This window comes from Typopeltis vanoorti, chromosome 4, assembly GCF_054136105.1.
Source record: "Typopeltis vanoorti isolate ZY-2024b chromosome 4, IOZ_Tvanoo_1.0, whole genome shotgun sequence".
Taxonomy (NCBI): Eukaryota; Metazoa; Arthropoda; class Arachnida; order Uropygi; family Thelyphonidae; genus Typopeltis; species Typopeltis vanoorti.
Genome location: NC_143552.1, coordinates 78,881,603 through 78,909,394, shown reverse-complemented (window position 1 = coordinate 78,909,394; position 27,792 = coordinate 78,881,603). Strand labels below are relative to the sequence as shown.

General features: G+C 35.3%; 1 protein-coding gene across 1 annotated transcript; it reads right to left on the bottom strand.

Moving 5' to 3' along the window:
- Positions 1 to 4,732: 4,732 nt before the first annotated feature.
- On the bottom strand, positions 4,733 to 27,507 carry LOC150107431 (AF4/FMR2 family member lilli-like). The gene is made up of 2 exons (XM_090391292.1): positions 27,380 to 27,507; positions 4,733 to 5,001 (listed from the first exon to the last, which is right to left on the bottom strand). Exons 1-2 carry the CDS (start codon positions 27,483 to 27,485, stop codon positions 4,889 to 4,891), a joined length of 219 nt encoding a protein of 72 aa, XP_090247418.1. The 5' UTR covers positions 27,486 to 27,507; the 3' UTR covers positions 4,733 to 4,888.
- Positions 27,508 to 27,792: the final 285 nt, after the last annotated feature.

Genomic DNA, 27,792 nt, shown 5'->3' with positions numbered 1-27,792 from the left:
GGATTTGTCTTGAATTTTGAAAGCAAGACTGATATATTATAATGATTTGTAGTAGTGCATCCAGAATAGATTTTATTCTAATAATATGATTGACATGATTAAATAATTTCATTATTCAATTTAAGGAATTTTCATTTGTTTGATAGTAAAAACTATTTCTAAATAAAAAAAAAAAAGCCGAAGTAAACATCAAGTAACTCTCCAAAATACTAATTCCAAATTACCTCATACCTCCAATGATTTAATTAAAAAATTACTTAAATAATTAATTATTAAATAATATACCTAGTTTTACATTTTCACATATGTGCATGCATGCTGCAATATAAGTCAGTAATTATGTTAAAATAGATATTCTTCAAGTACTTAAGTAGTAAATAATTGTTGCAGTAACTATTAAGTGGACTCAACCATGTGGCACAATGACATACACATCCATGTCAAAAGTAAAATCTCATTAAATGAAAGTGAATATCAACATTTTCAGTTCATAAGGCACCAGCATATCAATGTACAGTTATGAAGAGAGTCACCTGTTTCATAAAAAAGATTTGCAAAAATTTTAACATGAGAAAAGATTTGATTATACACTATGCACTATGAATAAAGATCATCAACGTCTTTCTGCCCTTTGCAAGAAAGGGAAATTCATGTGATATGATGAATGTTTCTGATATAAGTTAAAAAAAAAAAAAGATTCAATTTAAATTTGCATTAAATATATAATTAGATTATAAACTCTTAAGCATACCTAATGCTTGTATCTTACAAGTCAAAGGAAATTAATGATGGAAAATGGCTCACAATGCATGAAATACTGGTAATCCCTTATATACTGTATCACAAAATGCTAAAAACGTTCTCATTACACCCCCCCCCCCCAAAAAGGCTGTAAGAAAATGCAAGTTAAAGAATTTGCCAGCTGTATAGAGACCCAAAAGCACATCCAGTTCTACTCCATTAGAACTGGTTGTTTCTTACTAATAAGTCTTTGTGATTTGTAGTTAAGTGTTTCACAATAATGCATATGCTCCTATTAGATTAATTTTGTCCATCCGTCTATGTGTCCATAATAATACTGCTCTAATGAAATTTAATATTTGGGATCTTTACTAAGTCATCTTAAATTTTGCTGTAATATTATATTACTTTTAATGTATATATTTTGTAATGACTCACAATTATGGTGAGTTATAAACTCAGCCTTCAATATACAGACCAAAAATGACTATGCATTCAGTTACATTAATAAAGAATACCTTACTATACAAGAATACTATTACACTATTGACTGAACTACTTAGAAACTGATCAGCACAATCAACAATAATACAGTGGCATTATGTAACAATTGTGTGGTATGAATAGGCTAATGGCATAAGCCAGGAGTTCCCAACCAGGGAGGAATTTCAGGGTTTGGGGGGGGGGGGGGGGGAGTTTGGGACTGTAGTGGGGATGGATTATGTGTTAGGAACAAATTTTAAATACTGTATACTTTATAAATAAAAAGGTTTTCTTCATAGTTTATCATTATATTTAATTTTTTTAATTAATGGCCATAATTACTGAAGTCATTAGACAGAATTCACTATAGCTTGAATCTATAAATTTAAAAAAATTTTTTTTTTTTTTTTTAAATAACGAAACCTGTGGTGAGATCATAATTAAAAGAAACACATGTATTAACCACAGTGAAAATTATTTACTTATAAATATTTCATCCTAAGTATCTTAGGACATCATCAGTACAGTAGTTTAAGCAATAATAGGAATAACATACAGTTAGGGAGCATGATTACAATAGAATCCCATTAAAAAAAAATTTTTTTTTTTTTACTTCTGTAACACGTTTCGCACATTTAATGAGATTCTATTGTAATCATGCGCCCTAACTGTATGTTATTCCTATTATTGTTTAAACTACTGTACTGATGATGTCCTAAGATACTTAGGATGAAATATTTACAAGTAAATAATTTTCACTGTGGTTAATACGTGTGTTTCTTTTAATTATAAATTTAAGATATTAGGACACTTGAAAGCAAATCTGTAAAAAAATTTTTAGATCATAACCTATACATTTTTTTATAGGTTACAAGCTAAAATATATTCGACATATTTAGAAAATCTGACATTTCACACACACGACCTTCGCGCTAAAGCATGGCCGAATAAGCCCTGCCTATCAAGCACAATTATGTCTTTTCAACTGTCTCTATTAGTTGCCAACTGATAACAGCGAAGTTGGTGTAGAAACAGTGATGTGCTGAAGTGGTAAGGATAACATTAACATTATCATCACTCCACTTTCACTTGCAGATTTTGAGATGCGTATAGTAGTATGCACATGTACATTGTTTCTGCCCATCATGAGTGTTAAAAAAAAAGAAGATACGATGATTCATATATTCAATATGGATTCACATCTGTTATCATCAATGAAGAAGAAAGACCTCAATGTGTTATTTGTAACAAAGCTTTGTCAAATGATCTTAAGAAACCAAAAAAGCTGAAGAAACACTTGCAAAATGTTCATTCTTAATACAAGGACAAAAGCTTTTTTTGAACATCATGGGAATGCTCTCAAAAAGATAAAGCTGGATTCAACAGAGGTATTCCAAGAAATGAACCAACCACAAGGTTACTGAAGCCTCTTATGTCATAGCACTGGAGATAGCAAAGTAGAAAAACCACATACAATTGGGGAACTTGGATCAAACCTTGAGTTTTCAAAATGGTGGAAATTATGTTGGGAAATGGATTGTAGAAAAAAATTGCAGTTATTTCACTATCAAACAATACTATTCAAAGGCAGATTAGTGAGATGACATCAAGGATCAAGTCTTCAGCATTTATCTTATTTGCAATTCAACTTGATGAATTGACTGATGAAGCATCATGTTCCCAATTGCTGGTGTTCTCAAGATACGTTTACTCACCGGCTACGTTGAGGACAAACTGGATTTCAAGCGTATGTGAAAAAGCGAGCTCCAAAAGTGAAAGGCATTCATTGTATAGTCCAGGGTTTCCCAAATTGTGTTCCACAGAAAGTGAATAAGTGTTCCATGATGTCAGTGACCAAGTCGTGCTTCATTTTCAGTGAAAATGAAGCAACAAAGAGGTTGGAGGTTGAAAATTACCTGTGTTGTGCCCTTTTAAGCACTCCTCCTTGTATCCAAGAACTGGTGAAGAAAAAATAATCACAGGTTTCTCATTGACTGTAATCTTCGTCTGAGTAAAATGAATTACAATATCCTAGTATTCTTTTGAACATTTTGTTTGTTGAAGTATGCTTTAGTTTAGTCCATTAATTACTTAAGAATATAAGAAAACCACTTTTATTCAAGTAGTTATTTTAAAGTCCATCAACATGCCGGCCTGGTTGACCGAGTGGTTAGCGAATCCGCTCTCCAGCCAAAAGGCTGCGGAGTTCAAATCCTGCCACGGATGTTTGTGATTGTCTATGAAAATACTAGTGGTGATGATGGTCAGTGGTAGATGGCATTGGTGTAGTTGTGGTCAGTTGGTGAAGACAGAGTTGTAGAGCAGATGCCCTCCCTTGATGCATCCTTAGACTCCCTGGAAGTGTCTAATAATAATAATAATAATAATAACATATTCTATTGATACTAAATTTGTAAAATTCCACTATAAAAATAATCCCAGTGAATGTATATGTACTAATATAGAAAATTAATAAAAGATTTTCAATATTATGTCTGTATTCATCCCCCCCTTCCTACAATCTTGGAGAGAGGAGGAGGGGGAATGATATTCAACATATGGTAAAAGGGGTACATGGAACAACAAAGGTTGGGAACCACTGGCATAAGCAGAAGGATACTGAGGTGCAAATGCATTTGTTTCCTTAATGATTCAAGGATCATTTTCTACTATTTGTATATGATCTTGAAGGGTTATATTTTTTTTTATTCAGTTTCCAATTTCTGTGTACTGATACACACACACACACACACACAGTTATATTTCAGTTGATCTTATGAATCAAGAATTGGTAAAAACTACAATTAAAAAAAAAAAAAGATACAGAATATACCATCCACTTAGTTATGTGATTTCTATTTGCATATTTAATTAACAATTACTATCAACTTCAGTTTAATAATTTTCAAATATTGAAATATCTTTACTATCAAATGTGGGAATATTCATAATTATTTGTTATCCAGTCCTTTCACTTCAGAAAAATGATATCTTAAAGTACAGTTTTTTTTACCTATGTGTATTATATGTATTTAAAAGCAAATATATGGATACAAATTTGTATCAATAAATAGTAAAAACATCCAACTAGAATGGCTTTTTTTTTGCATATTTAAACCAACAGTATATGTAAGCAAAGGCTTAATATCATTTTGATCCTATTCTTTTCTCTTCTGAGGGCAGAATGCAAAAAACATATTGCTAAAGGTTTGCAGACTATAAAGCTAAGAAAACATACTATACAAGTTTGTTATTAACAAACATTCACGTTACAGTTACTAGTGAAAAGTGTGTATGGTGTAAAATACAGAATGATCAAAATACATAATTTACAATGTGCCTGATAAACAGGAAGAAAGTGATCGGTAAACAACACACGTATATCTGCTCCACAGGTTTCTGTTTTCAATATACAAGAAATTAATACTTTAACCTTTATCTCTCAAAGATCATTATGTTTATATACAAAAATATATATACATCATGATGGCAAGATGGAACACACATATCTGTGGTATCTAAAAGTGGACAATGATGCATCTGTAGAATAAATGATGCATTTCAGGAAGATTCTGTACTCCTGGTGAAAAAAAGTAACTGCTGAAATACCAGCAAGTAGTAGCATGAAAGATGAAAATGATGAAGGATGGGTAATATGTGCCTGCTATGAGCAGTCCTTCAACTTGTGCAATCCTTTTCGAACATAATGGACCAATTCTGAAAAGGAACTGTGTAGACTGAGTGACCCACACTGTTTGTCCAGTTCAACAAAAAATTCTGAAAAATAAATAAATATCTTTATTATATAAATAGGATTACATTCAAAATTTTAATTAAACTAACAACTAATACTTTAAAACAACTAATATGAAACATTAAAAATTTCAACTAACCTCTATCTCACAATACTCCATGATCAAAAGTGTATTTTGAAAGAGCAAAGCTAAATTGATTGACTGGAGTTCCTAGTATATTTTCATTACATTGAATTAAAAGCAACTGTGATTGTCTGAAATTACAGCCAAAGCAGAAAAAGCTTTGTGGTATGTCTATAAATTGCATGTGTTCTTCTGGCTGGTTACCCTCTTTTGTGGTATGACAAACCAAAGTTCCCAAGAGGAAAAATTCTACCAACTCTCTATGAGACTTGATTAATTGACAGTCAGAATAAAAAAATCTTCATTAAAGCTTCTTAATTAAAAATCAGAAATGAGAATCATACTCAAATACTAGAAAATTTTGGAGATACAGTATTCTGTCTTCAAAAGGGAATGGATAAAATAAAAGTTACAAAGACATAGCTTTCAATCTAGTTTCATTATTAACAAAACATTTCTAAATGTCCAAGGGAACTATTAACATTGTCATGGTAAATTTCAATTTTGTTCAATTATATAGCATGTCAACTAAGACTTCCATGTGCAAAATTATAAAATTTTGCACATGGAAGTAATTTTGCACATGGAACTATCAATAACAATTGCAATATCTGGAGGGGTCAAAATGACTTTATGCAGTATTGTTAAAGTGCACTGATTGAAAATGAAAATAAGAGTATTACAATGGCAAAATATAAATAAATAAAATAAAAAATAAATAAAACTTGCTTACAGATATTAAGATAAAACTCTTAATATGTATTTTTTTTTAAATATCTGATCCACACACAAAAGGCCACAAGACCTACAGAACATTAATACATGTGTGGGCAAGATAAAAAGAAGAAAGGAAGAATCTGTTCACATTGTGTTTGAATAGCTGAAGGTTGTAATCTTTGGGAGAAGGCAGAGTGGTGGAGACTGTTCTAAAGAACAGACATAGATGGAATGAAAGAGGAGGCAGTAAAGCTGGTTTGGTGAGTTTCAAGATGGACTGTAAAAGGGTGTTGGTTAGCAATGGCTCTTGTTCTAATGATTTTGGAGGAGAGTGGAGGAATGATGGTGGTAGCCAATTCAGCAGAGCACTGTCCGTGAAAGTAACTGTACAAGGTAGAAACTGAACATCTGAGAGAGAGAGAGAGAGAGAGAGAGAGAAAAATTGTTAATTAGCGGGATTGCCCTCTTCTGGATAGAATCGAGCAATCTTAGAGAGGATTTTTGGTGCACTATCCGAAATATGCGAGCAATATCCCATGGTTGGGTGGATTTGAAATTTGTATAGAGTCATGGAGTAGTGTTTTGTGTGACCAAGTTTTTTGGCAGCTGCAGAAGCTATAGTCAAAATGTGGTTGTGCCAGGAAAGATCAGAGGTGCAGGTCAGTCCAAGAAGAAAAATCTGAGCATGTTTGGATATCTCACCATTACTGAATGTAAAGGTGGGGGTGGTTAGCTTTTTCTTGTAAGAGGTCAGACACAGGACTGGACTATGTATATCAATGTTAGGATATTTTATCCAATGAAAGTGTCTCACAACAAAATAAGACAACAGAGCACCACCAACCAGATATTTTTCCACCTGAGGTGAGATGTAAAATTTTGCATTACTGAATAACTGCCAATTAAAAAGATTGTTACCATTTATATGTTAAATTGCAGTGATTGCTTTGTTGTATGTATTTTTAACATTCTTCATTTAAATAATCCACTGGTTGGCAAACTTTTTCTGAGAAGACCAAATAGTGAATCAAAAGATAGAAAATAAAATTTGCCCAGTTTTTTATTTTATTTATATTTTTTTAATGAATAAAATACAGAATAGAAATGCAGTTTTATGACACATAATTACACTTTGGGGTTCAAAGTTCGTTCTCAATCATCAAAAGTGATTGCAAATAGTCATCAGTAATGAGATTTTATGTATTATATCTTAGAGTAGGGTGGTGCGATTTTGTGCAGCATGCCTGTGGGTTTTGATTTTCACAAGCGAAAAAATAAATATTACAATTTGAATCGAATAAAAATCAAATAAAACATAAAAATAAAAATTACAATTTGAATCGAATGCGTATTAGATATTTTAATTATATCACTAATCGATAATCTCAATGTTGGTAATTTTATTTGGTGCTTTTACATCACTATATACCTACGTGTTTTTCAAATATTAGATGCGTCAAAGAAGTGTTCTTACACTGTTTTGTTCAAATGCGCATGCTCCAGGTGCTCAAGGGAAACGTGAGCATGCGATTAGTGCACAATTAGTGTTGTTTGTTTGTTCAGCTTTTGAGGTTGTGTTGCTGCTGCTCATCAAATTACTAGATACGCATTGTGACGCAGCCCTTGGATAATTTTTTTTTTTTTTTTTTTTGATGCGGCCATCGGATTACCTAAGGTTGGACAGCCCTGTCTTAGAAAATGTGATCTGAACATAAAAAAAAATATGTACTAATATTCACTGATTTAAACTCATTACATGTGAAACTCAGAAGTATGTGGCACTCAAAATCAATTTAGCACTGGGGATGCAAGTGGCATCAATTGCAGCATGGGACGACAAGAGTGCTACTTAGGTCACTGCTACAACTGCACATAGTACCAAAGTGGCCATAGACCAGTGGCGCCCCCCCTCCAATGAAAAAGAAAAAAAAAAACACTAGAAAAATTTCCAAAAATTTTTTCCTAATTAAAATTCATTTTTTTATTTATGTTGTGTCATGTCTTCTATTTCTATACTACTTATGAATTAGCGATCATTGCAGATGCTCAGTCATAGGTCGTATGCAATGCGTAGTGTGTGTTCTCAAATTGTCTACTCAATTTGGCCCCTCCAAGATTAAATCCTGAGTGTGCCACTGACATAGACAATATGCAAATAAAGATTGTACATCACATTAACAAAAATTTACGGATATTGAAACAACAGGTTCATGATTCTATCACATAATTCATTTAAAAACCATCCTTAGCTCACAGACCATACAAATATATGTGGTGACCACTGAACTACACCCCTCAAGCTAATGTAACAAGTCAATATGCAGTGTTATTAAGCACAAAAGGTAAAAGATATCTGGTAACATTATTTCCGCAAAGTCATCATCTGCGACAGCCAGCATTTTTATATGTATAAATGTTGGCTATCGCAGATGATGATGACATTTTGAAAATTCAGTTACATATGCTATTTGTGACTAATAATACTGGATTAATTAGAAAATGGTGATTCCTTAAGTTCTTGAGTACTAATTTTTAAAATACCATCAGTATTCCACTTAGTCAATATTGTGAAGTTATTAACCTGATCTTTATTAACATTTTTCTATGAATATATACCGAATATGATGTTTCTTAAGTGCACCTACCACTAACTGAAAGCAACCCTTTCAGCTCTTAGGAAAACCTCAATTAATTGGAGCATAGACTTTACAAGTTCCAAAAAGTAGTGTATAGGGCTGCTGCTCTATACAGAACCCTATTACAAACAGCTTTCTTAATGCTTAAATGATATGAAATTTGTAACTTCATCATGGAACCTTTCTAGTGATTTATGCCTTTTAACATAGTGCATTATCCTGCTGGAAGTAAACCATTACCACATGGATAAAACTGTGAGCACATGTATCTGTTCAGTAACAATATTCAAGTAGGCTGTAAAATGCAGATACTGCTCCTGTCATCATTTCTGGAAGCTGATTAAGGGTGTCATCATGAAAGACATGGGATTCAGGCACTTCTTAGCATGTGGTTAGCATGTCTTTGGTGTATGTGTTTAAGGAAAGATATGATATGTATTTAGGCACTGTATGACTAAGAAGGAATTCTTCAAATATTCCTTGAACTTCTTAGTGGATCCTGCATAATAAAAATAATAATGGGGTTCAAAGGGGATGGATGTGCAATATATGATCCTCTCAAGTAGGATCACCTAACCTCTTCTCCCCAATCCAACTCTCACCTCCACGTGGCAAACCATGGAACCTGAGCAACCAAGTGGAAGACTGGATACTAACTCCAGTGGGAAGCTTGGTCAGGTGCAAATGAAAGAAGGGAGACTTAGGGCAAGTTTGGAAGCCCTAAGGCAGTAGCCTCACCAGCAAACTAGGCTGTGGATGGCAAGTAATCAACCCAGCTGAATCTTTTTTTTACTTCAATGTTTCAAAAAAGAAGTAACTGGACTGTCACTCTGAAAAATGACTCAGACAGGTTAATGGATATCAGCAAGATAAGGAAAGGGAAAAAAAATGAAAATAAACAAGAATATCTGGAATATTCCTACTTGGAATATCAGGAGTATTCATCACAAATATCAAGATCTAGACAAAATCCTAATAGAAAGAAATATCAAATTAGCAATAATAACAAAAACAAAGATAAAAATAAAAGCAGAAGTAATGATTTTTATTCACAAATAAATTCAAAAATATCACACATTACAATTACTGGAGCAAGAGAATTCTAGAATTAAGATTACAAATAAGCTGTGGTTTCCTGACTATTGTTGGTGTCTATGCCCCAGAGGAAGGAAAAGAGTAAGATAACAATGCCTTTTATTTAGATTTACAAAAAAAAAAAAAAAAAAAAAAAAAAAAAAAAAAAAAAAAAAAAAATTCAAATTATATTAAAAAAAAAAAACACAAATAATTATCTATTAATAATGGGAGATTTTAATGCAAGAGTAGTGAACATTCCACTATGTAGGAGGGTGGACTGAAAAGCCTCAACCATAGATGGCAACACTAATGGCAAGATTTTTTTATTTTTTGAAGTTGGTTCATCTGTCATAAGCATTCATGTGAAATTGCAAGTCATTCTATTAAGTAGTTTGTTTTATACAGCTGTCTGAAGGGATATCTGTATCCCTTGAAATGGATAAAATTGAGCATTATGCAGTTATAAAATTCTTTGTAAAAGAAGGTTTAACGCCAACAAAAATTCATTCGAAGTTCATAAAAGTTTATGGGCACTCTTTTCCTTCATTTTTCGACAATTAAGAAATGGGCTGCCGAATTTAAATGTGGCTGTACTAGCCTTGAAGATGATCCATGTGAAGGACGTCCAAAAAGTGTAACATCACCAGAAATCATTGATCAAGTGCATGATATGATACTGGAAGACTGATGAGTCAAAGTGTGTGAAATTTCTGATATAGGCATTTCAAAAGAATGTGTAAGATATATTTTGCATGAAGAATTGCAAATGAAAAAGCTTTGTGCAGGAGAGGTGCCACACTTGCTCACAGCAGATCAAAAACGCACTCACATGAAAATCTCTGAATAATGCTTGGAGCATTTTAACAAGAATAAAACTGATTTTGTGAGTGATGTATTACTATGGATGAGACTTGGATTCACCATTACACACCAGAATATAAACAGCAGTCAAAACAGTGGACAGAATCCAGTTGTTTGGTCTGTGCCAAAGAAGACAAAGTTGGTTCCATCAGCAGGAAAAGGTCATGGCATTGGGATGTTAAAGGCATTTTGTTTATTAATTATCTTGAAAAGGGTAAAAAAATAACTGGGGAATATTATTCCGCTCTTTTAACCTGACTAGATGAAAAAATTCGTGAGAAAAGATCTGGTGTGCAGAAGAAAAAAAATTATCTTTCATCAGGACAATGCACCTGTCCACAAAGGTGTTTTGGCAATGGGAAAATTAAGGGATCTGCACTATGAATTGTTGGAACATCCATCCTATTCCCCAGATTTGGCTCCCTCTGACTTCTATCTCTTCCCAAAACTAAAACTCTAACTCTCTGGTCAGCATTTTTCTTCGAATCAAGAGGCGATTGCAGCTGTAGAGGGGTATTTCATAGACCTTACTGAGAACCACTACCAGGGATGGAATAATGGTGTTGGAGCATCGCCGGAATAAATGTATTAGTCTTAAGGGAGATTATGTTGAAAAATAAAAATCATTTTGAAATTATAAATTCGTTTTTTCATTGTTAGGCCGAAAACTTTTCAAACCACCCTCGTATAAATATAGAACAAACAGTGAAACATGCAATAAAAATGGATACAGACTTAGGGATTTTTCTGTATATAATAACTTAAAAATTACTTAACATATTTTTCAAGCATAAAGATTGCCATAAATTCACTTGGAAAAGAATAAACCTAAAAAGTATAATAGACTATATAATAGATAATAGGAAAACAGCTAATATGATACTAGATAGCCAGGTATTTAGAAGTGCAGAAATAGAATCTGATCATTATCCTTATAAGGAAAATTAAGAATACCTCCAAGATGGTTTAAAATTAACCAAATCAGTGCTAAGAGGAATCTCCAGGAATCTTTTAGCGTTCAACTCTTGGGTGAAAAAAGTATCAACTACCTTTATTTGCAAAGAATAAATGGAAAAGTAGAGCAAATGAAAGAAAATTATGATACACAGACAGAACGAAATAATTTAAAAAGTGTATTAATAAATGCAGCAACAGAATAACTTGGAACAAAAAGTAAATGGAAGAGGATAAAGGGAATAAGAAACTGGGATGAAAACATTGAAGCAATGGATAAACACAAAATTACTAGAAGCAAAAATTAATTACAAATACAAAAGAGAAATAGTAAAAAAAGCATGTTGAAAAAAGAATAGAGAAATGTGGGATAACTTCATAGCAAAATTGGAAAGAGATCTTACAGTGAAGAGACCAAATACATACAAAATTCTAAGGAATATGAATAAGGAGGTAAAAGAAAAAGTGAAACTTGAAATAATCAACAAGAAAACCTTGTTTGACTTCTTCCAAAACTTATAACAAGATATAGTAATGAATTTAAAAACTAACATAATGCTTACTACTAACTATACAGTGGAAGAAATAACATTACAAGAAATCCAACAAGCAATACAGCAAAGCAAATCAGGAAAATCCCCTAGAGAAGATGTAATAAATATAGAAATAAAATATGCAGGCATCCTATTAATCAGATGACTTTTAAAATTATTTAACAATATCTGGCAGCAAGGAAAAATCCCAGAAAGTTGGAATAAGGCAATTATCAATTATCCCAATATATAAAAAAGGTGTAAGTGCAACTGTGAAAACAACAGAGGAATAAGTCTTCTAAATACTGGTTATAAGTTATATGCACGAATATTAAATTCAAAACTTAAATCATATATAGACGATAAACTTTGCGAAGAACAAAATGGCTTTCGAAAAGGATGATCGTGCATTGACCCAGCTTTTACCTTACAAATCTTAATGGAAAAACATTACAAATACAACACAGAAGCTCACATAGCACTTCTAGACTACCAGAAAGCCTTTGACAGTCTTAAGAAACAAAGTGGACCATACTCAAGAATCTAAACATTCCAAATCAGCTGCTTGCTGCAATAACTAACATGCATCAGAACAACTAAATAGCTGTAAGAATCAGTGAAAAAGTTACAGAATAGAAGCCTACCCAATGTCACCACCGTTATTTAATACCTATATAGAAGAAATAGTAGAAAAATGGAACTGGATTGTGGAACTATACTTAAGACCCTTTTGTTTGCAGATGACCAAATAATCATAGCATGAAGATGAATTCCAAAAATCAATATATGCCTTAAACATAATAACAAAAAAATCTGGAATGCAAATATCAACAGATAAAACAAAAATCATGGCTTTTTTGATTGAAAATAAAATTTTAGAACAAATTAACTGATTCAAATACTTGGATGTGCTGTATCATATACAAAAGAAGCCGACATTGACAACAGAATTTCAAATTTTCTAAAGATGATAGGAATGATCAATAATATTTTCAAACCTAACCAGCTCAAAAGCATACAAGAATATGAGTTTATAAATTTTAGCAGGCTATACTCTCTGGGACAAAAGAAAAAGCACAAGAATACATAAAAAACTAAAAATAGACTCAATATTGGACAAAGTATATGAATCCTGAAAGAATTGGATTAAACATATCAAAAGAATGGACAGTTCAAGACTACCCAAAAAAATACTCCGATACCACCCAATCCCAGAAGTAAGGGACAGCCAAGGAAAAGATGGAAGGAGACCGGAAGGAGCCACTGGATCTCAATCCCTAAAAGGATGATGATGATAATAATAATAATGATAACATAATAAAAATAATAATTTTAAAATTATTTGAATATGCTATCAATGTACAATTTTCAAAAAGTTTTTTTTTTTATTTATATTTATCCTACATACGAGAGGTACAAAACCTTACAGCATGTTAGGTCATGTATGGGGTGCAGGTAGAGATTGAAAAAAGAAGAAATACATCAACATTTTTCTTGAACAGTTGGAGGCATTAGTTGATAAGAAACACATTATAAGCAGGCTATTCCAAAGGACACAGAGAGAGAGAGAGAGAGAGAGAGAGAGAGAGAAAGAGAGAGAGATGGAATAAATGAGGAAGAGTAGAAGCTAGTTTGATGCATTTGCAGTTGTACTGAAAAGGGATGTTGGGCTGTTGCTTTTGTTTTAACACACCCAATAGAAAGCAGAGGAATGATGTTTACCAGTTCACTGGAGCAGTAACCAGACCATGGAAGTACCTGTAGAAAAGATACAGGACTGAAACATTTCACAAATACAGGGCTGTATTTGTGAAAAAGAGGTTGAAGTGAGCTGATTTGCTCTCCTCTGGACAGCATCAAGAATTTTTTAGGGAGGCTTTAATAAGTGTACTACTCCAAATATGTGAACAGTAATTTAAGGATGGGCTGATTTTGTAGGGTTAGTAGCTGGGTGGGTGTAAAACAGTACCATGAGCAGAACAAGAATGCTTATTTTTTTAGAGGCTGAGGAAGGAAGCTATTCATGTGATGTGTTTGTGATAAGAGAGAGACAGAGGTAAATGCCAGTCCAAGGGGGGGGGGGGGAAGAGATGATCCTGTCTAGTGATTTGTATATTATTAAGGGAAAGGGAAGGTGAGCTGAAATCCCTTTTGCAAAAGTAAAGACAGGACTATGTTGTGGTGGCATTGAAGATGGCCAGGTTACCCTTCCCCAACTGAACGATGGCATGAAGATCAGTGTTTAAGGCATTGTTGCAGATGATCTTGAAGCTTAGGATGTCTGAGAACTACATGATTTGTTCAAAGAGTAGGATGAATGGAGTGCACTATTGTCAGCAAAGCTGTGGATAGGATTAGTGGTGATTGAGAGCAGGTAATTTATGTATAGAAGAATGAAGTATTGAGGCATCCTGCATTGGTAGCAAAGCTCAAAGAAAGGGTGCTACTATGCAATGCAATGAACAACCAGAGAGAAAGCTGGCTATCAATAGAGGATAAAGGTAGAAGCAGTTTGCTGAGTAAGCCTCAATGCCAAGCACAATCAAAAGCCCCAGAAATGTCATGGGTGATAGTGCATGCTTCTCTGAATATTTCCATGGCATATGTCCAGTGGTGGGTGATGTAGACTAAAAGAGATCAGCTGCAAATCTAGATTAGCAAAATCCATACTGTGGTCAGTGATTTAGTGGAAGGCCTCTATGTAGTGGAGAAGTTCATTTTTGATAATGTTTTCCATTATTTTGGAGAGGATTGAGATGATGGTGATAGGCCAGTAGTTAGACAGTTGGGTCTTATCTTCTTTTTTTCAGATAAGATTAAATATATGCTGGCCTATCACATCATCTCAATCCTCTCCAAAATAATGGAAAACATTATCAAAAATCAACTTCTCCACTATCTAGAGACTCGCCACTAAATCACTGACCACAGTATTGATTTTGCTAATCTTTGAATACAACTGGAGAGAGGTCACACTTGGACCAGAATAACTGTCCAAGTCAATTATTTAGTATTCCTCTTATGTCTTTTTGCTGAAAAACTACAGGAGGCATATAGTGCACAGTCACTGGCATGGAAGGAGGTGATTTGCCTTCATCGTGCATGAAGGAATTTGGCAAAAAGAGCAATGCCAGGTCAGCTTTATATTTGGGTGCTATTGGTCTTTATCAAGTTGGAAGTGAATACGCTGATGGGCGATTTACATTTATTGCATACTTCAAAATAGGCTGAGTAGGAAGTTGGGTTCTTGTTGCAAACCACCTGCAGTAAGCTAAGTTATTTATTTCCCCCCCCCCTTCGGCTACTTTCTTCTTCTATTGAATCAGAGTTTGAAAAGTGGATGAGAATTTTTGGTAGAATGGGAGATGATGGCCTTTGTGCCAGTGATGATTTCTGCAACTCACTCTATGTGTCAAGGTCAGAGGAGTGGAAGTAATAGTCAGACCATAGAAAGGAAGAGCAGCAGTTCAAGAGGTCAATCCACTAGGTACCTTTGTAGTGTCAAAGGACACGTGGTTGGTAGGAGAGATGACCTCTACAGTGTATATGGAAGGAGAACAGGTTAATTGGGAAAGTGGAGAAGAGGATTATTAGGAATTCTGGTAGGCGATGTACAATTTGTGTTAGGTCAATAGGTCAGAAAGACTATTTTTAGAGTCAGCAATGGCTATGAAACATTCACCTAATCTTAACAAATATGGTTGCATTAATCTGTCAAAAATTTGGGAGACTGTCATTTTAAGATCAACTCCTACTTAACTGTAATATCAGGTAACCAAAAACATTTGTGTGGTTTTTCATAATAAAAATTAAACAACTACAGAAATTTTCATAAAAATGTTTTATTCATTAAAATAAGTCCCTTCACAATCTACAAACTCTTTCCCAATGAGATACAAGTCTGTAAATTCCTTTTATAAAACATTTTGTCTTTAGAAGTAATAAACCTAGCAACTTCCACTTCAATCTTTGTGTTTTATTGCGGAACTTTTTATTTCGCATGTGATTGTCCAGCGCCAAAAAAAAAGATGATAATCGCTTGGAGAAATGTCAAGAGAATATGGAGGATGAGGGAGTATTTCCCATCTTAAAGTATAAATCTTATCACAGGTAAGTTTTGCATTGTCCTGTAAGAATAGCATTTCCTTCCGATTAACTAGTCCTGGCTTTTCTGAAGTAATGCATCCTGCACATGTTTGAGTTGCATCAAGTATATCTCGGCTGTAATTGTTTGGCCTGCAGCAATAAACTCATAGTGGTAAATACCAGCTCCAGTCCACCACACACACAAAGCATAGTCTTCTGGGGGTGAAGCATGTCTTGAAGTGTGCGGTACTGGATTGTTTGGTGTTAGAGTACAAGAGCCATTTTTCATCACAAGTGAGCAAGTAATCCAAAAAAAGCCTGAATTACACCAGATTCAACTGACATTTTAAATGGGTTCAAAGTCACAAAAAAAGAGTACCTAGTTAGAGCACACCGATTGACTGATGTGTATCTGTTCCTTATGATGCACAAAAAATTGTGCTCTGAAAACCACTACAAAATAAAACAAGTCATTGCAGCGAACTCTACCAAAAACTGCATGAAATTTTTTGGTTACCTGATACTTCTTTTATTTAATGTTAGAGAGCCAAATAAGCCAGTTAATAAATTCCCTTTAATAAATTAGTTTTGTGGTATTGTAATACCATTAAAATAAGTCATGAACTGCTTATGGCAAAAACTCATGCAGTGCATCAAACTTGATTGATGGTGTTGAAAAGGTAAGCAAACTGGAGTTGTGAACAATATCACCTAGAAAGATGACTTCACTATTTGGATAGCTGGATTGTAGGAGGTCGAGCTTCATTTAATAATGATAATAATGATTATTATTATTAAACATTAATAATAATGTTGATTTTGTGTATACAACAACTGTTTATCTGCTTTTACTATATTATGTGATCCTCTCCTAACACGTGATATCAAATACCATAAGCAATACCATCTGAACTTGACTGTAGCAAAAGGCAATGCTCAAAAGAACTTGGATGTGATAATGTGTTGTTGAAGTTCTGTTATCACCCCCCCCCCCCCCCCCGTGATTCAGTTCAACCAAATTACTGCTAAACTAATACTTTTCTGCATTAGCACAGTGTGCTAATCTTGGAGAGCATAATATACTAAGTTGTCTATATAAAGGTAAGGTATTGTCATTTGCAAATTATTTACATAAAATCATTACATATCATTACATTACATATTACAAAATACACATAATGAAAACAGACTAACACATTATCCAATAATCTAATTTTGTAACAGTCTGAAAAAATATATAAAGTCACTTTTAATTCACAGAGTGACTTGTTTTTTTTAAAATGTGACTTTCATCCACAAAGGGTATTCATTTGTACATTAATACTGTGGGTGGGATCAAAATTTTTTTGTAATTTCTTATTATTATTTGTATTTTTATTTATTCTTTACATAATTCTGTAGACCTATTCTATAGACTAAACATGGAACTTTGTTTGAGTCATTTCAGGCCTTCAATAATAAGGGCAGTGATCCTTCCTAGGTCAATGAAATCCATATCCCACTTAAATTATTATTATTATGTGACACCTCCAGAGAGTCCAAAGACTCATCGAGGGATGACACCAACTCTACATCTCTCTCTCTCCACCACTCAATCCACCAACACCATCTACCGCCCACCATCAGTATTTCCACAAACAATCACAAACATCCATGCCCACGGCGGGATTCGAACCCGCAGCCTTTTGGGTGGACAGCAGATACGCTAACTGCTTGGCCAACCAGGCCGGCAGTGGGATTTGATTCCACAGCCCATCGGCTAGAGAGAGAGAGCTATATTAGCCATTTGGCCAACCAGGGCCAGCAAATACATGGTGATCTCTCAATTACCTAACTGTTAATCAGTAAGAACCTTAGTAAACCAGTCACTGAATGGGTTAGCATCAAATGGCTCTAGAAAAAAAAAATCTCATCTAATTATATTCAATTGATTACTCTGAGTGAATTTGCAAGTACATTGATTTCCCAATATGATAGATAACTGAAAGATCACTGTGTGTGTGTATAACAGTTATTCAAACTTACCAGTTTTTGGCTTTCATTCTCACTGTGGTATGGATGAGGAATGTCCATTGATGGTTGATTAATTTCAATGGAGTTGTGAGGCTGTTACTTTGCTCATTGGAGGCAGGAAGAGGGTTGGGGGGGGGGGAGTTCAGTATTCAGTCTTACAAAAGCAGAATTTCCTAGATTATCTAATTGACAGCACACCTATGATACTAAATATCATATAGGTTCACAATGTTTTGTGGTTGGGATTAAAAAATGCATGCATGTGCACGCACGCACACATCCACACCAATTTTCACAATAGCAACCACCATCATAACAAACTGCTGAAAGATCCAACTAATGCTCCACAAGTACAATGCTATGATAAAAGAAATTCGTTACAGCAAACCATCTATCATAACTATTCTTGTGTTCTTATGGATTTGCCTTAGTTATAGTCAATTGCATATTATTATACTCTTTGAATATGAGATACACTCAAGGTCATCAAACTGTAAAAAAGGATTTAGAAGAAACTATATTTTTAAGTGGTGGATTACAGTCCCAGTGCCATGATTTTTTTTTTTTAATTTTCTAAAATGAGAAATAATCATGAGAATTATTTTATTCTCATACTCATTTGGAAATTTTAGGAACTTGATAGTGCAGTAAAGTGCAACTGCCTACAAGTCTGATATTAAGTAATCACAATGATTACATACTCATAATATCACTTCAATATAGTTGATACTATATTGAAATGAAATTGATACTACAAAGTCTGATAAAAAAGTGAATAGAATGAGAAGGATGAGGAATGGAAAATCAGTGGGCCCCGACAGGATTCCAGTGGAGGCATGGAATGCACTGGGGGAAGAGGGAATTGACCTGCTGTGGGACCTGTCATGAAAGTTGTGGCAAAGGCCATGGCATATCAAGATCTGTATGATCAATTAGAAGCAAAGGAAGGACAGAGAAAAATTTACCAACTAGCGAAATGTAGAAATAAAGCAGCAAAGGACATCTTACATGTGAGGCAGATCAAAGACGCTGAAGGAAGAGTATTATGGAGAGATGTGGACATAAGAAACAGATGGAGAATATACTTTGAGGGACTTTTGAATGAGGAAAAATGCAAGGACTCACAGAAAAGATGGGCAGCCTTCTGAGAGGATGGTACAGAACATCGGTAGAGTGGAAGTGATGGAGGCCACGAAGAGAATGAGGAATGGAAAATCGGTGGGCCTCGACAGGATTCCAGTGGAGGTATGGAAGGCACTGGGGTAGGGGGGGAGGGAATTGACCTGCTGTGGGACCTGTTCATGAAAGTCTGCCAACAGGAAAATATACCCGAGGAATGGAGGGAGAGTACTCTTGTCCCCATCTATAAGGGTAAAGGGGATGCACAAGACTAAAAATTACAGAGGAATAAAGTTGATGTCCCACACAATGACAATCCTAGAAAGGGTTCTTGATGGCAGATTGAGGAAGGAGGTGGAGATTGCAAAGGAACAATTTGGCTTCATGCCTGGTAGATCAACAACAGATGCTATCTTTGGGTTACGGCAGATGATGGAAAAGTTTCGAGAGAAACAATGGGAGCTACATCTGGCATTTATTGATCTGGAGAAAGCAAAGGATAGAGTGCCAACGCAAGAAGTCTGGAGGTGTCTGAGGGAGAAGAAGGTTCCGGAGAAATATGCCAGGTTGGTGCAGGAGATGTACAGAAATGTGAAGACAAGTGTTCGGACCTGTCTGGGACAGACAGAAAGTTTTCAAGTAACAGTTGGCTTGCATCAATGTTAAACAGAAATAGACATTGTGATGGAGGTGGTGAGAGAAGATGCGTCTTGGACAATGTTGTATGCAGATGACATCTTGCTGTGTGCAGATTCAAGAGAAGAAGCAGGAACTAATCTGGAAAGATGGAGAAAAGTACTGGAAGAGAGAGAGGTATGAGACTGAGCAGAAGTAAGACAGAGTATATGTGTTGCACAGTGGGCAGCAGCCAGGAGACAGATCTGGAGCTGGAAGGAAATGTCATCAGGAAGGTGAGGGACTTTAGATACTTAGGTTCAACAGTGGAAAAAGATGGAGGAGCTGAGAAGGAAGTGGGATGCAGGATACAAGCAGGTTGGAGGAACTGGAGGGAGATGGCTGGAGTGTTATGCGATAAGAGGGTGCTGATCAATCTGAAAGGCAAAATCTATAGGACAGTAGTGAGGCCAGCTATGATGTATGCTATAGAAACTGTGGCCCCGAGGAAAAATAACATCAGCAGGATGGAAGTAGCAGAGATGAGAATGCTTAGGTGGATGTGCAGTGTTACCAGAAAGGATCGTCTGAGAAATGACTATGTGAGGGGAACAGTGAAAGTTATGAACTTAGGAGCGAAGATACAGGAGGCAAGGTTGAGATAGTTTGGTCATGTGATGAGGAGGAAGGATGAATATGTGGGAAGAAGGGTCATACAGATGGATGTGCAAGGAAGGAGGAAGCGTGGACGGCCAAAGAAGAGATGGAGGGAGCTGGTAGAAGAGGACTTGAGGATGAAGAACTTGGATGTGGTGACAGCCCAAGACAGGAGGATGTGGAGGAGATTCATCATCATCAACAGTGACCCCACTTAAGTGGGAGAAGCTGCAGAAGAAGAAGAAGAAACTATATTTTAAAGTGGTGGATTACAGTCCCAATGCCATGATTTTTTTTTAAATTTTCTAAAATGAGAAATAATCATGAGAATTATTTTATTCTCATACTCATTAGAAATTTTAGGAGCTTGATAGTGCAGTAAAGTGCAACTGCCTACAAAGTCTGATATTAAGTAATCACACTGATTACATACTCATATCATTTCAATATAGTTTCATCATTTCTCAACACAGATGGACATCCAGACACATACAAAAAACAATGTATATCACATTGCAGTATGCATGCCGCATGACAGGGTTTCCCAAACTGTGTTCTGTGGAAAGTGAATAAGTGTTACGTGAAAAATTATCACAATTAATATGAGCTTGAAATGGTTTTAAATGGCGTGACAAGTTCAAACAGGTTTGAAAATCAGGCGCTCCTCACTTTGCGTGTGGATTGTGCTATTAAGGCCAATCCACACGCAAAGGAATTAAGGGAGGTGTCAACAACCACGGGTGGCCTTGACTCGGCCACCCGTGGTTGTTGACACCTCCCAGTGTGAGTGAAGTACGGAAGTATCTATTCTAGGAAACATGAGGTCACAAGCAAGGTCAATGCGATGCACTGAGGCCAAGCACACTTGTAGCATACGCTGTCGCATTTTTGCGATGCGATACAGCCTGCTGCAGCGACAGTGTGCGCTTAGTTTTAATTGAATACAAGACTGATAATACTCGACTCTAACCAAGGTGTTCCGTTAAACTTTCAGGATTTGTGAAGTGTTCCATCATAAGAAAAGTTTAGGAAATGCTGCTGTATGCCATCCTCAGCATATCAAAGCATAGTTTTTTTTTTTTTTTTTTTTTGCCAGTTTTAAAACAAAATCTGATAAAAACATATTTGCTCTATATTTTCAAGCATTTCAACCAAAAAAGTAAAACATGTCTAGCTTTAATGGCTCATCACAAGAGAATGATGTAAAGAATATCCATATTAGTTATATATTTTGATGTCAACTGCATGAGCCTTATTATGATAGTGCTACAAGATATTCGTGCAGCTTTAGGCAAGTTAAGTCATAGGTTGCTGTGCCACAGATAATTTTTAAACAGATCTTATCACTATTGTACTGTATGCTGCTTAAAAAGAAGTCAATGGACACCTCCAGTCAATGGGAAAGGTGCACCATGCCATGTAACAAGTCACATGTTTGTAGTTAGTATAAATTGGAGGAATATGATACTCTCAAGTCAGTGCAACTGTATCTGGGTAAAATGGCTGTAAGAAGGGAACTCATGGAGTTTGAAAGAAGCATTGTGACAGGGTGCCATAATATGGTTAATATATTATAATATATTTGCATTTCTAAATCACTTAGCTGAATGCTCTTCTATTAGATCGGGCTACTTACCTCCCTATCAATTACAATCCCACCAACTCACAAATTAGAAAACTTCACAGCCTCCTTAAGAAAGTCACTTCTTGGCCTGTAGAAGTTACCAACAGATTAAAACTGTTTAACTCTATACCCCCCCCTGTATTTACGGACTCCCAAAAATACATAAAGAAAATGTGCCATTACGTCCCATAGTGGATGGCATTGATTCCTCCACATACAAATTAGCTAAACATTTGGCTAAAGAGCTCACACACTATACTGGCAACACACCATCACACATAAAAAACTCAGCCCACTTCAAAGCCAGCATAGAAAACCTTACACTCCAACATACTGACATAATGGTCAGCTTCGACGTCTCCTCCTTATTCACAAATGTCCCACTCAAGGAACATTAGAGCTAATCCAAGCTAAATTTTCCCCCGATATCTCAGCCCTATTTCAGTTCACAATGAACTCAGGCTATTTCGTTTGGCAGGGAAAATTCTACAAACAAATAGAGGGGACAGCCATGGGCTCACCACTCTCCCCACCCTTGGCCAATTTCTTTATGGAGACCTTTGAGGAAAAAGCCTTAGCCTCTGCCCCACAAAAACCAACCATATGGCTTCGCTATGTTGATGATGTGTTCGTTATTTGGCCACATGGCTCTGAAACACTCCTCTCCTTCCTTACACACTTAAACAACCAACACGCCAGAATCAAGTTCACCCTGGAAAAAGAGGAAAACAACTGCTTCCCTTTCATAGACACACTAGTCACCCGCCAGCCTGATGGAACTTTGGTTTTCTCAGTTTACAGAAAACCCACCCATACAGGCAGATACATCCACCAACAATTCCCCCCCCCCCCACAACAATATGGAGTGGTAAAAACACTATATAACAGGGCTAAACTAATCTGTTCTAACGACATAGCCCTTAACACTGAACTAAATCGCATCCTCAACACTTTCTCAGCCAATGGCTACCCCCCCAAAAAAATCCCCAAAATATTAAAACTTACAAACCACAGCCCCCCTCCACAAAAAAAGATTATTCTAAATCCATCACCATTCCCTACATCTGAGGCACCTCAGAAAAAATTACCAAAATTCTAAAAAAACATGACCTCACCTCCTGTTACAGGCCTTACAGAAAATTGGCATCCCTTATCCGCTCTACCAAAGACCAACCACTTCCCCTAGACCTACCTGGTGTATACCAGGTCCCTTGCAGTTGTAAACTGTCGTTCTTTGGCCAAACAGGCAGGACAGCGAATATCAGAATTTCTGAATACAAGGACTACATCTGGTTTTACAAGTATAGCCATTCTGGTCTTGCAGACCATGCTCTGGATACTTGCCACAGAATACGGTGGAAGAAAGCAACAATAATACACCGGAGCAAATATAAATTCGAAAGATTATTTATGGAATCAGCCTCTGCCCTAAGAAACTCTCCAAACCTCAACAAATTTGGTTGTATGCGACTGCCCCAAATTTGGGAGGCATACATCAGCAGACCTTCAGCCCAACGGCCAAGAACGCCTACTTAGCCCGCCAGAGGGCACCATCAGGACTTCTAGGAGAACAATAGCTTCATATCTTCATTCTCAGTTACTGTATTGTTAGTGCCTGTGTGCACCTGCCTTTTTGTAAGTTCCTTTAGAAAATGGCAATGTGACATTGCCGAAATATTGGAAATATCTATTAAAGTATTATTTAATTTATATTCGGATCTATGTTGTTTCAATTCCCTAAGTGATTTAGAAAAGTTGAAATAATTATTTTACTTATTATTAATAAATAACACTTGATGCTTCGACCCCCTGTATTGAGGTCATCATCAGAAAGATACATGTGTATAGGAAACCAAGCTACATGCTCTTGCACTCTATAAAGGTAAATTAAACCTACGCTGTTAATTAATCTTTTTCTTAGCCTGACCTCTGGTGATAAAAAAATAAAAAAAAAAATAATAAAATAAAAAAAATAATTAATAAATAATATAAATAAAAAACTACAATAAACTCTGCTAAAGTCCTCCTGTACTAAGATTCTTCTGGATTTATACAGTTCAGATTATTATTCTACGATTTGCTTGTGGATTTGTACAGTTCAAGTTGCTATTGAATGTTAAGGGGAAAAAAAAAAAAAAAAAACACTTCACCAAGTCTTCTTGTATTGATTTTTCTTTGGCTTGTTCTGGTTGCTATAAAGGTTGCAAATGGGTGCTCCACATTCTTGGAAATGGTTAAACCATAATTTTTGTTCAGATTTGGATTATGTTTGAGCATTTCACATGCTTCTTTAAATTTCCTCTCGAACCAGGTTTTGGTGTGGTGTAGGGACTTGGTACCTTTCCAATCAATTTTGTGGTATGTTTGGAGTGCATGGTCAGAAAGGCCGGTTTTTCCAAAAATGGAGGTATTAATGTGTCGTTTGTGTTTGTCCTTCCTAATTGGGATGGTTCGACCTGTTTCCCCTATGTATGGTAGGTTACATGTGCATTGTATTTTGTAAACCCCTGGGTGGGCTAGGTGTGGAAGAAGATCTTTGGAAGAACTGAGTAGGTGTCTTAATTTTGTAGGGGATTTAAAGTGGTTTTGATGTTGTATCTGTGCAGTGTTCTGTCTATTTTTTTGAAATGCCTCTGAGATAAGGTATGGTAATAATGAGCTCTAGAGTCAGCGTGCCTAAAGCCCAAAATCTGGCTCAGATATGTCGACGATATTTTTGCCTTTTGGCCCCACGGCCACAAAGCACTAAATACATTCCTTAGCCACCTGAACAAACAACACAAACGTATCCAATTCACCATTCAAATAGAAAAAAAAACCTCTCTTCCGTTCCTAGACACACTCATCATATGCCTTCCGTCAGGCTGTCTCTCCTTCTCAGTCTACCGCAAACCTACACACAAGCCAGAACATAATGGTCGTTGATAACAAAAATTCTTATCACCACCCAACACAAAAACTAGGGGTCATAGGCACCCTTAAACACAGAGCTCAAACCATTTGTTCAAATGAACAAGCTCTAAACCAGGAATACGAGATCATCAGCCATATTTTTATAAAAAATGGATACAGTAAAAAAAACTATTCACAATATCCTCCACAAAGGTACCAGTAAAAACAAAAAAGATTTCAAGGCTATTGCCATACTTATGTCAGAGGCATTTTCGAAAAAAATAGACAGAACACTACACAAACATCAAAACTACCTTTAAACCCCCCGACAAAATTAAGACACCTACTCAGTTCTTCCAAAGATCTTCTTCCACACCTAGCCCACCCAGGGGTTTACAAAATACAATGCACATGTAACCTACCATACATAGGGGAAATAGGGCGAACCATCCCAATTAGAAAGGACGAACACAAATGACACATTAAATACCTCCATTTTGGAAAAACCGGCCTTTCTGACCATGCACTCCAAACATACCACAGAATTGATTGGAAAGGTACCAAGTCCCTACACTGCACCAAAACCTGGTTCAGAGGAAATTTAAAGAAGAATGTGAAATGCTCAAACATAATCCAAATCTGAACAAAAATGAAGGCCTAACCATTCAAAGAATGTCGAGGATCCATTTGCAACCTTTATAGCAACCAGAACAAGCCAAAGAAAAATCTCAATACAAGAAGACTTGGTCAAGTGTTTTTTTTTCTCCCCCTTAACATTTAATAGCAACTTGAACTGTGCAAGTCCAGAAGAAAATCATAGTATAACAATCTGTACTGTACAAATCCAGAAGAATCTTAATACAGGAGGACTTTAGCAGAGTTTACTGTAGTTTTTTATTTATTTTATTTATTAATTATTTTTATTTAATAATTAAATAAAAGAAATGAAGAAATGAAATGCAGAAATGAAGTTTATGAGAAAAACTGCAAAGTATACCCTATTTGTTCACAAAAGAAACGAAGAAATTATGAAAGAATTAAACCAAGAACCAGTAATAGAAAAAATTAAAAAATATAAACATAAATGGATAGAACACATTCAAAGAATGAAAACAGAAAGATTACCAAAACAAGCCTTAAAGTACAAGCCATTAGGAAAAAGAAAACCAGGATGTCCTCTTAAACGATGACTTCTAAGACCGGAACAGGCCATGCTAGGCCTAAATCCTTGATATGCATGATGATGATGATGATTTTTATTTTTTATTTTTTTTTTTTATCACTAGAGGTCAGGCTAAGAAAAAGATTAATTAACAGCGTAGATTTAATTTACCTTTATAGAGTGCAAGAGCATGTAGCTTGGTTTCCTGTACACATTTCCCCTTAACATTCAATAGCAACTTGAAATGTACAATCCAGAAGAAAATCATAGTACAACAATTTGAACTGTACAAATCCAGAAGAATCTTAGTACGTGAGGACTTTAGCAGAGTTTATTGTAGTTTTTTATTTATTTTATTATTTTTTATTTATTTATTTATCACTAGAGGTCAGGCTAAGAAAATGATTAATTAACATCATAGATTTAATTTACCTTTATAGAGTGCAAGAGCATGTAGCTTGGTTTCCTATACACATGTATCTTTCTGATGATGACCTCAATACAGGGGTCGAAATGTCAAGTGTTATTTTATTAATAAGTAAAATAATCATTTTAACATGTGTGTTTTGCATCCCTAAATTTGTAAATATGAATGCTGATCACCGTGTAACCTTGAAAGAACTAAGTAAAACTTTTCAACTCTTTGAAAGTTGTAATAAGTAAAAGATTTAATAAATATATTTTTACATCTATAAATTATTTAAAATTTTTTATTCCAACCGTGTTTGCACACTGAGAAGAAAATGTGAATTTTTTGGTACACAAAATTTCTAGGTGTGTACCCCCCCACCTCCAAGAAATGGGAATCTGCAAACTCTGAAGCCAGTCCTGTATTATTCAATAACATTTTTTTTTCCAATTTTTTTTTATTTTTTTATTCTGAATCAATTTTTGCACTCTAAAGAAAAAAATAATAACAATAAAATCTCTGACCAAAGACTGCTGCAGGAAACTGTTAAATAAGTAAGGACGCTTGCTTGTGAATGATAAATGGTGAGCAGTAGATAGCGTCGATGTAAATGATGATTATAGTAGAAGTTTGATATAGTGGTGGAGACGGAGATAGGTGTCCTCCCTCGATGAGTCTTCAGACTCCTTGGAGGTGTCACAAAATAATAATAATAATAAATTTTAGTTTAATTTGATACTTCATAAGCTCATGATAAATTTCAAAATTTAAGTTTCCTTTTCTATTTAGTTATAAAATGGGGTTGAATGCATATCTTCCATTTTCATATTGATACTTCATTTTTTCAAATAATGTCTTGATCAGTAATAAAAAAAAAGGCAAAAATTATAAAGCAGAAAGCATATCACAAACTTGCACTTACCTTTCAATCGTCCTCTGTTTATCAAATGGTCAGCTTGTTCCCATAAATCATGGCACAGATGTAGATTAACAAGATGAGCATTCTGCCTTTGTATCATTTTATACATATAATGTGGTACACTTACACAATCCAGTGTAGACTCACTGATAATATGTCCTGAAGGTAAAACTAAATGACTGTTTTGGCTCATATTAATTACAGATGTTGGATGAGCATGACTGTGGCTACCACTTAATTCACTACTGCTATACCCACTGCTCTGAGAACCTACAGATGCTACACTGCCTGCAGGAGATGGGGTGGGAGAATGAGGAGAGGGCACTTGATTTGCTATTGTAGCTCCTCCATTAGCAGTGCATGGTTGACATGGTGATAACTGGGATAACTTTGGTGGCAATCGGTGATGGTTTCTG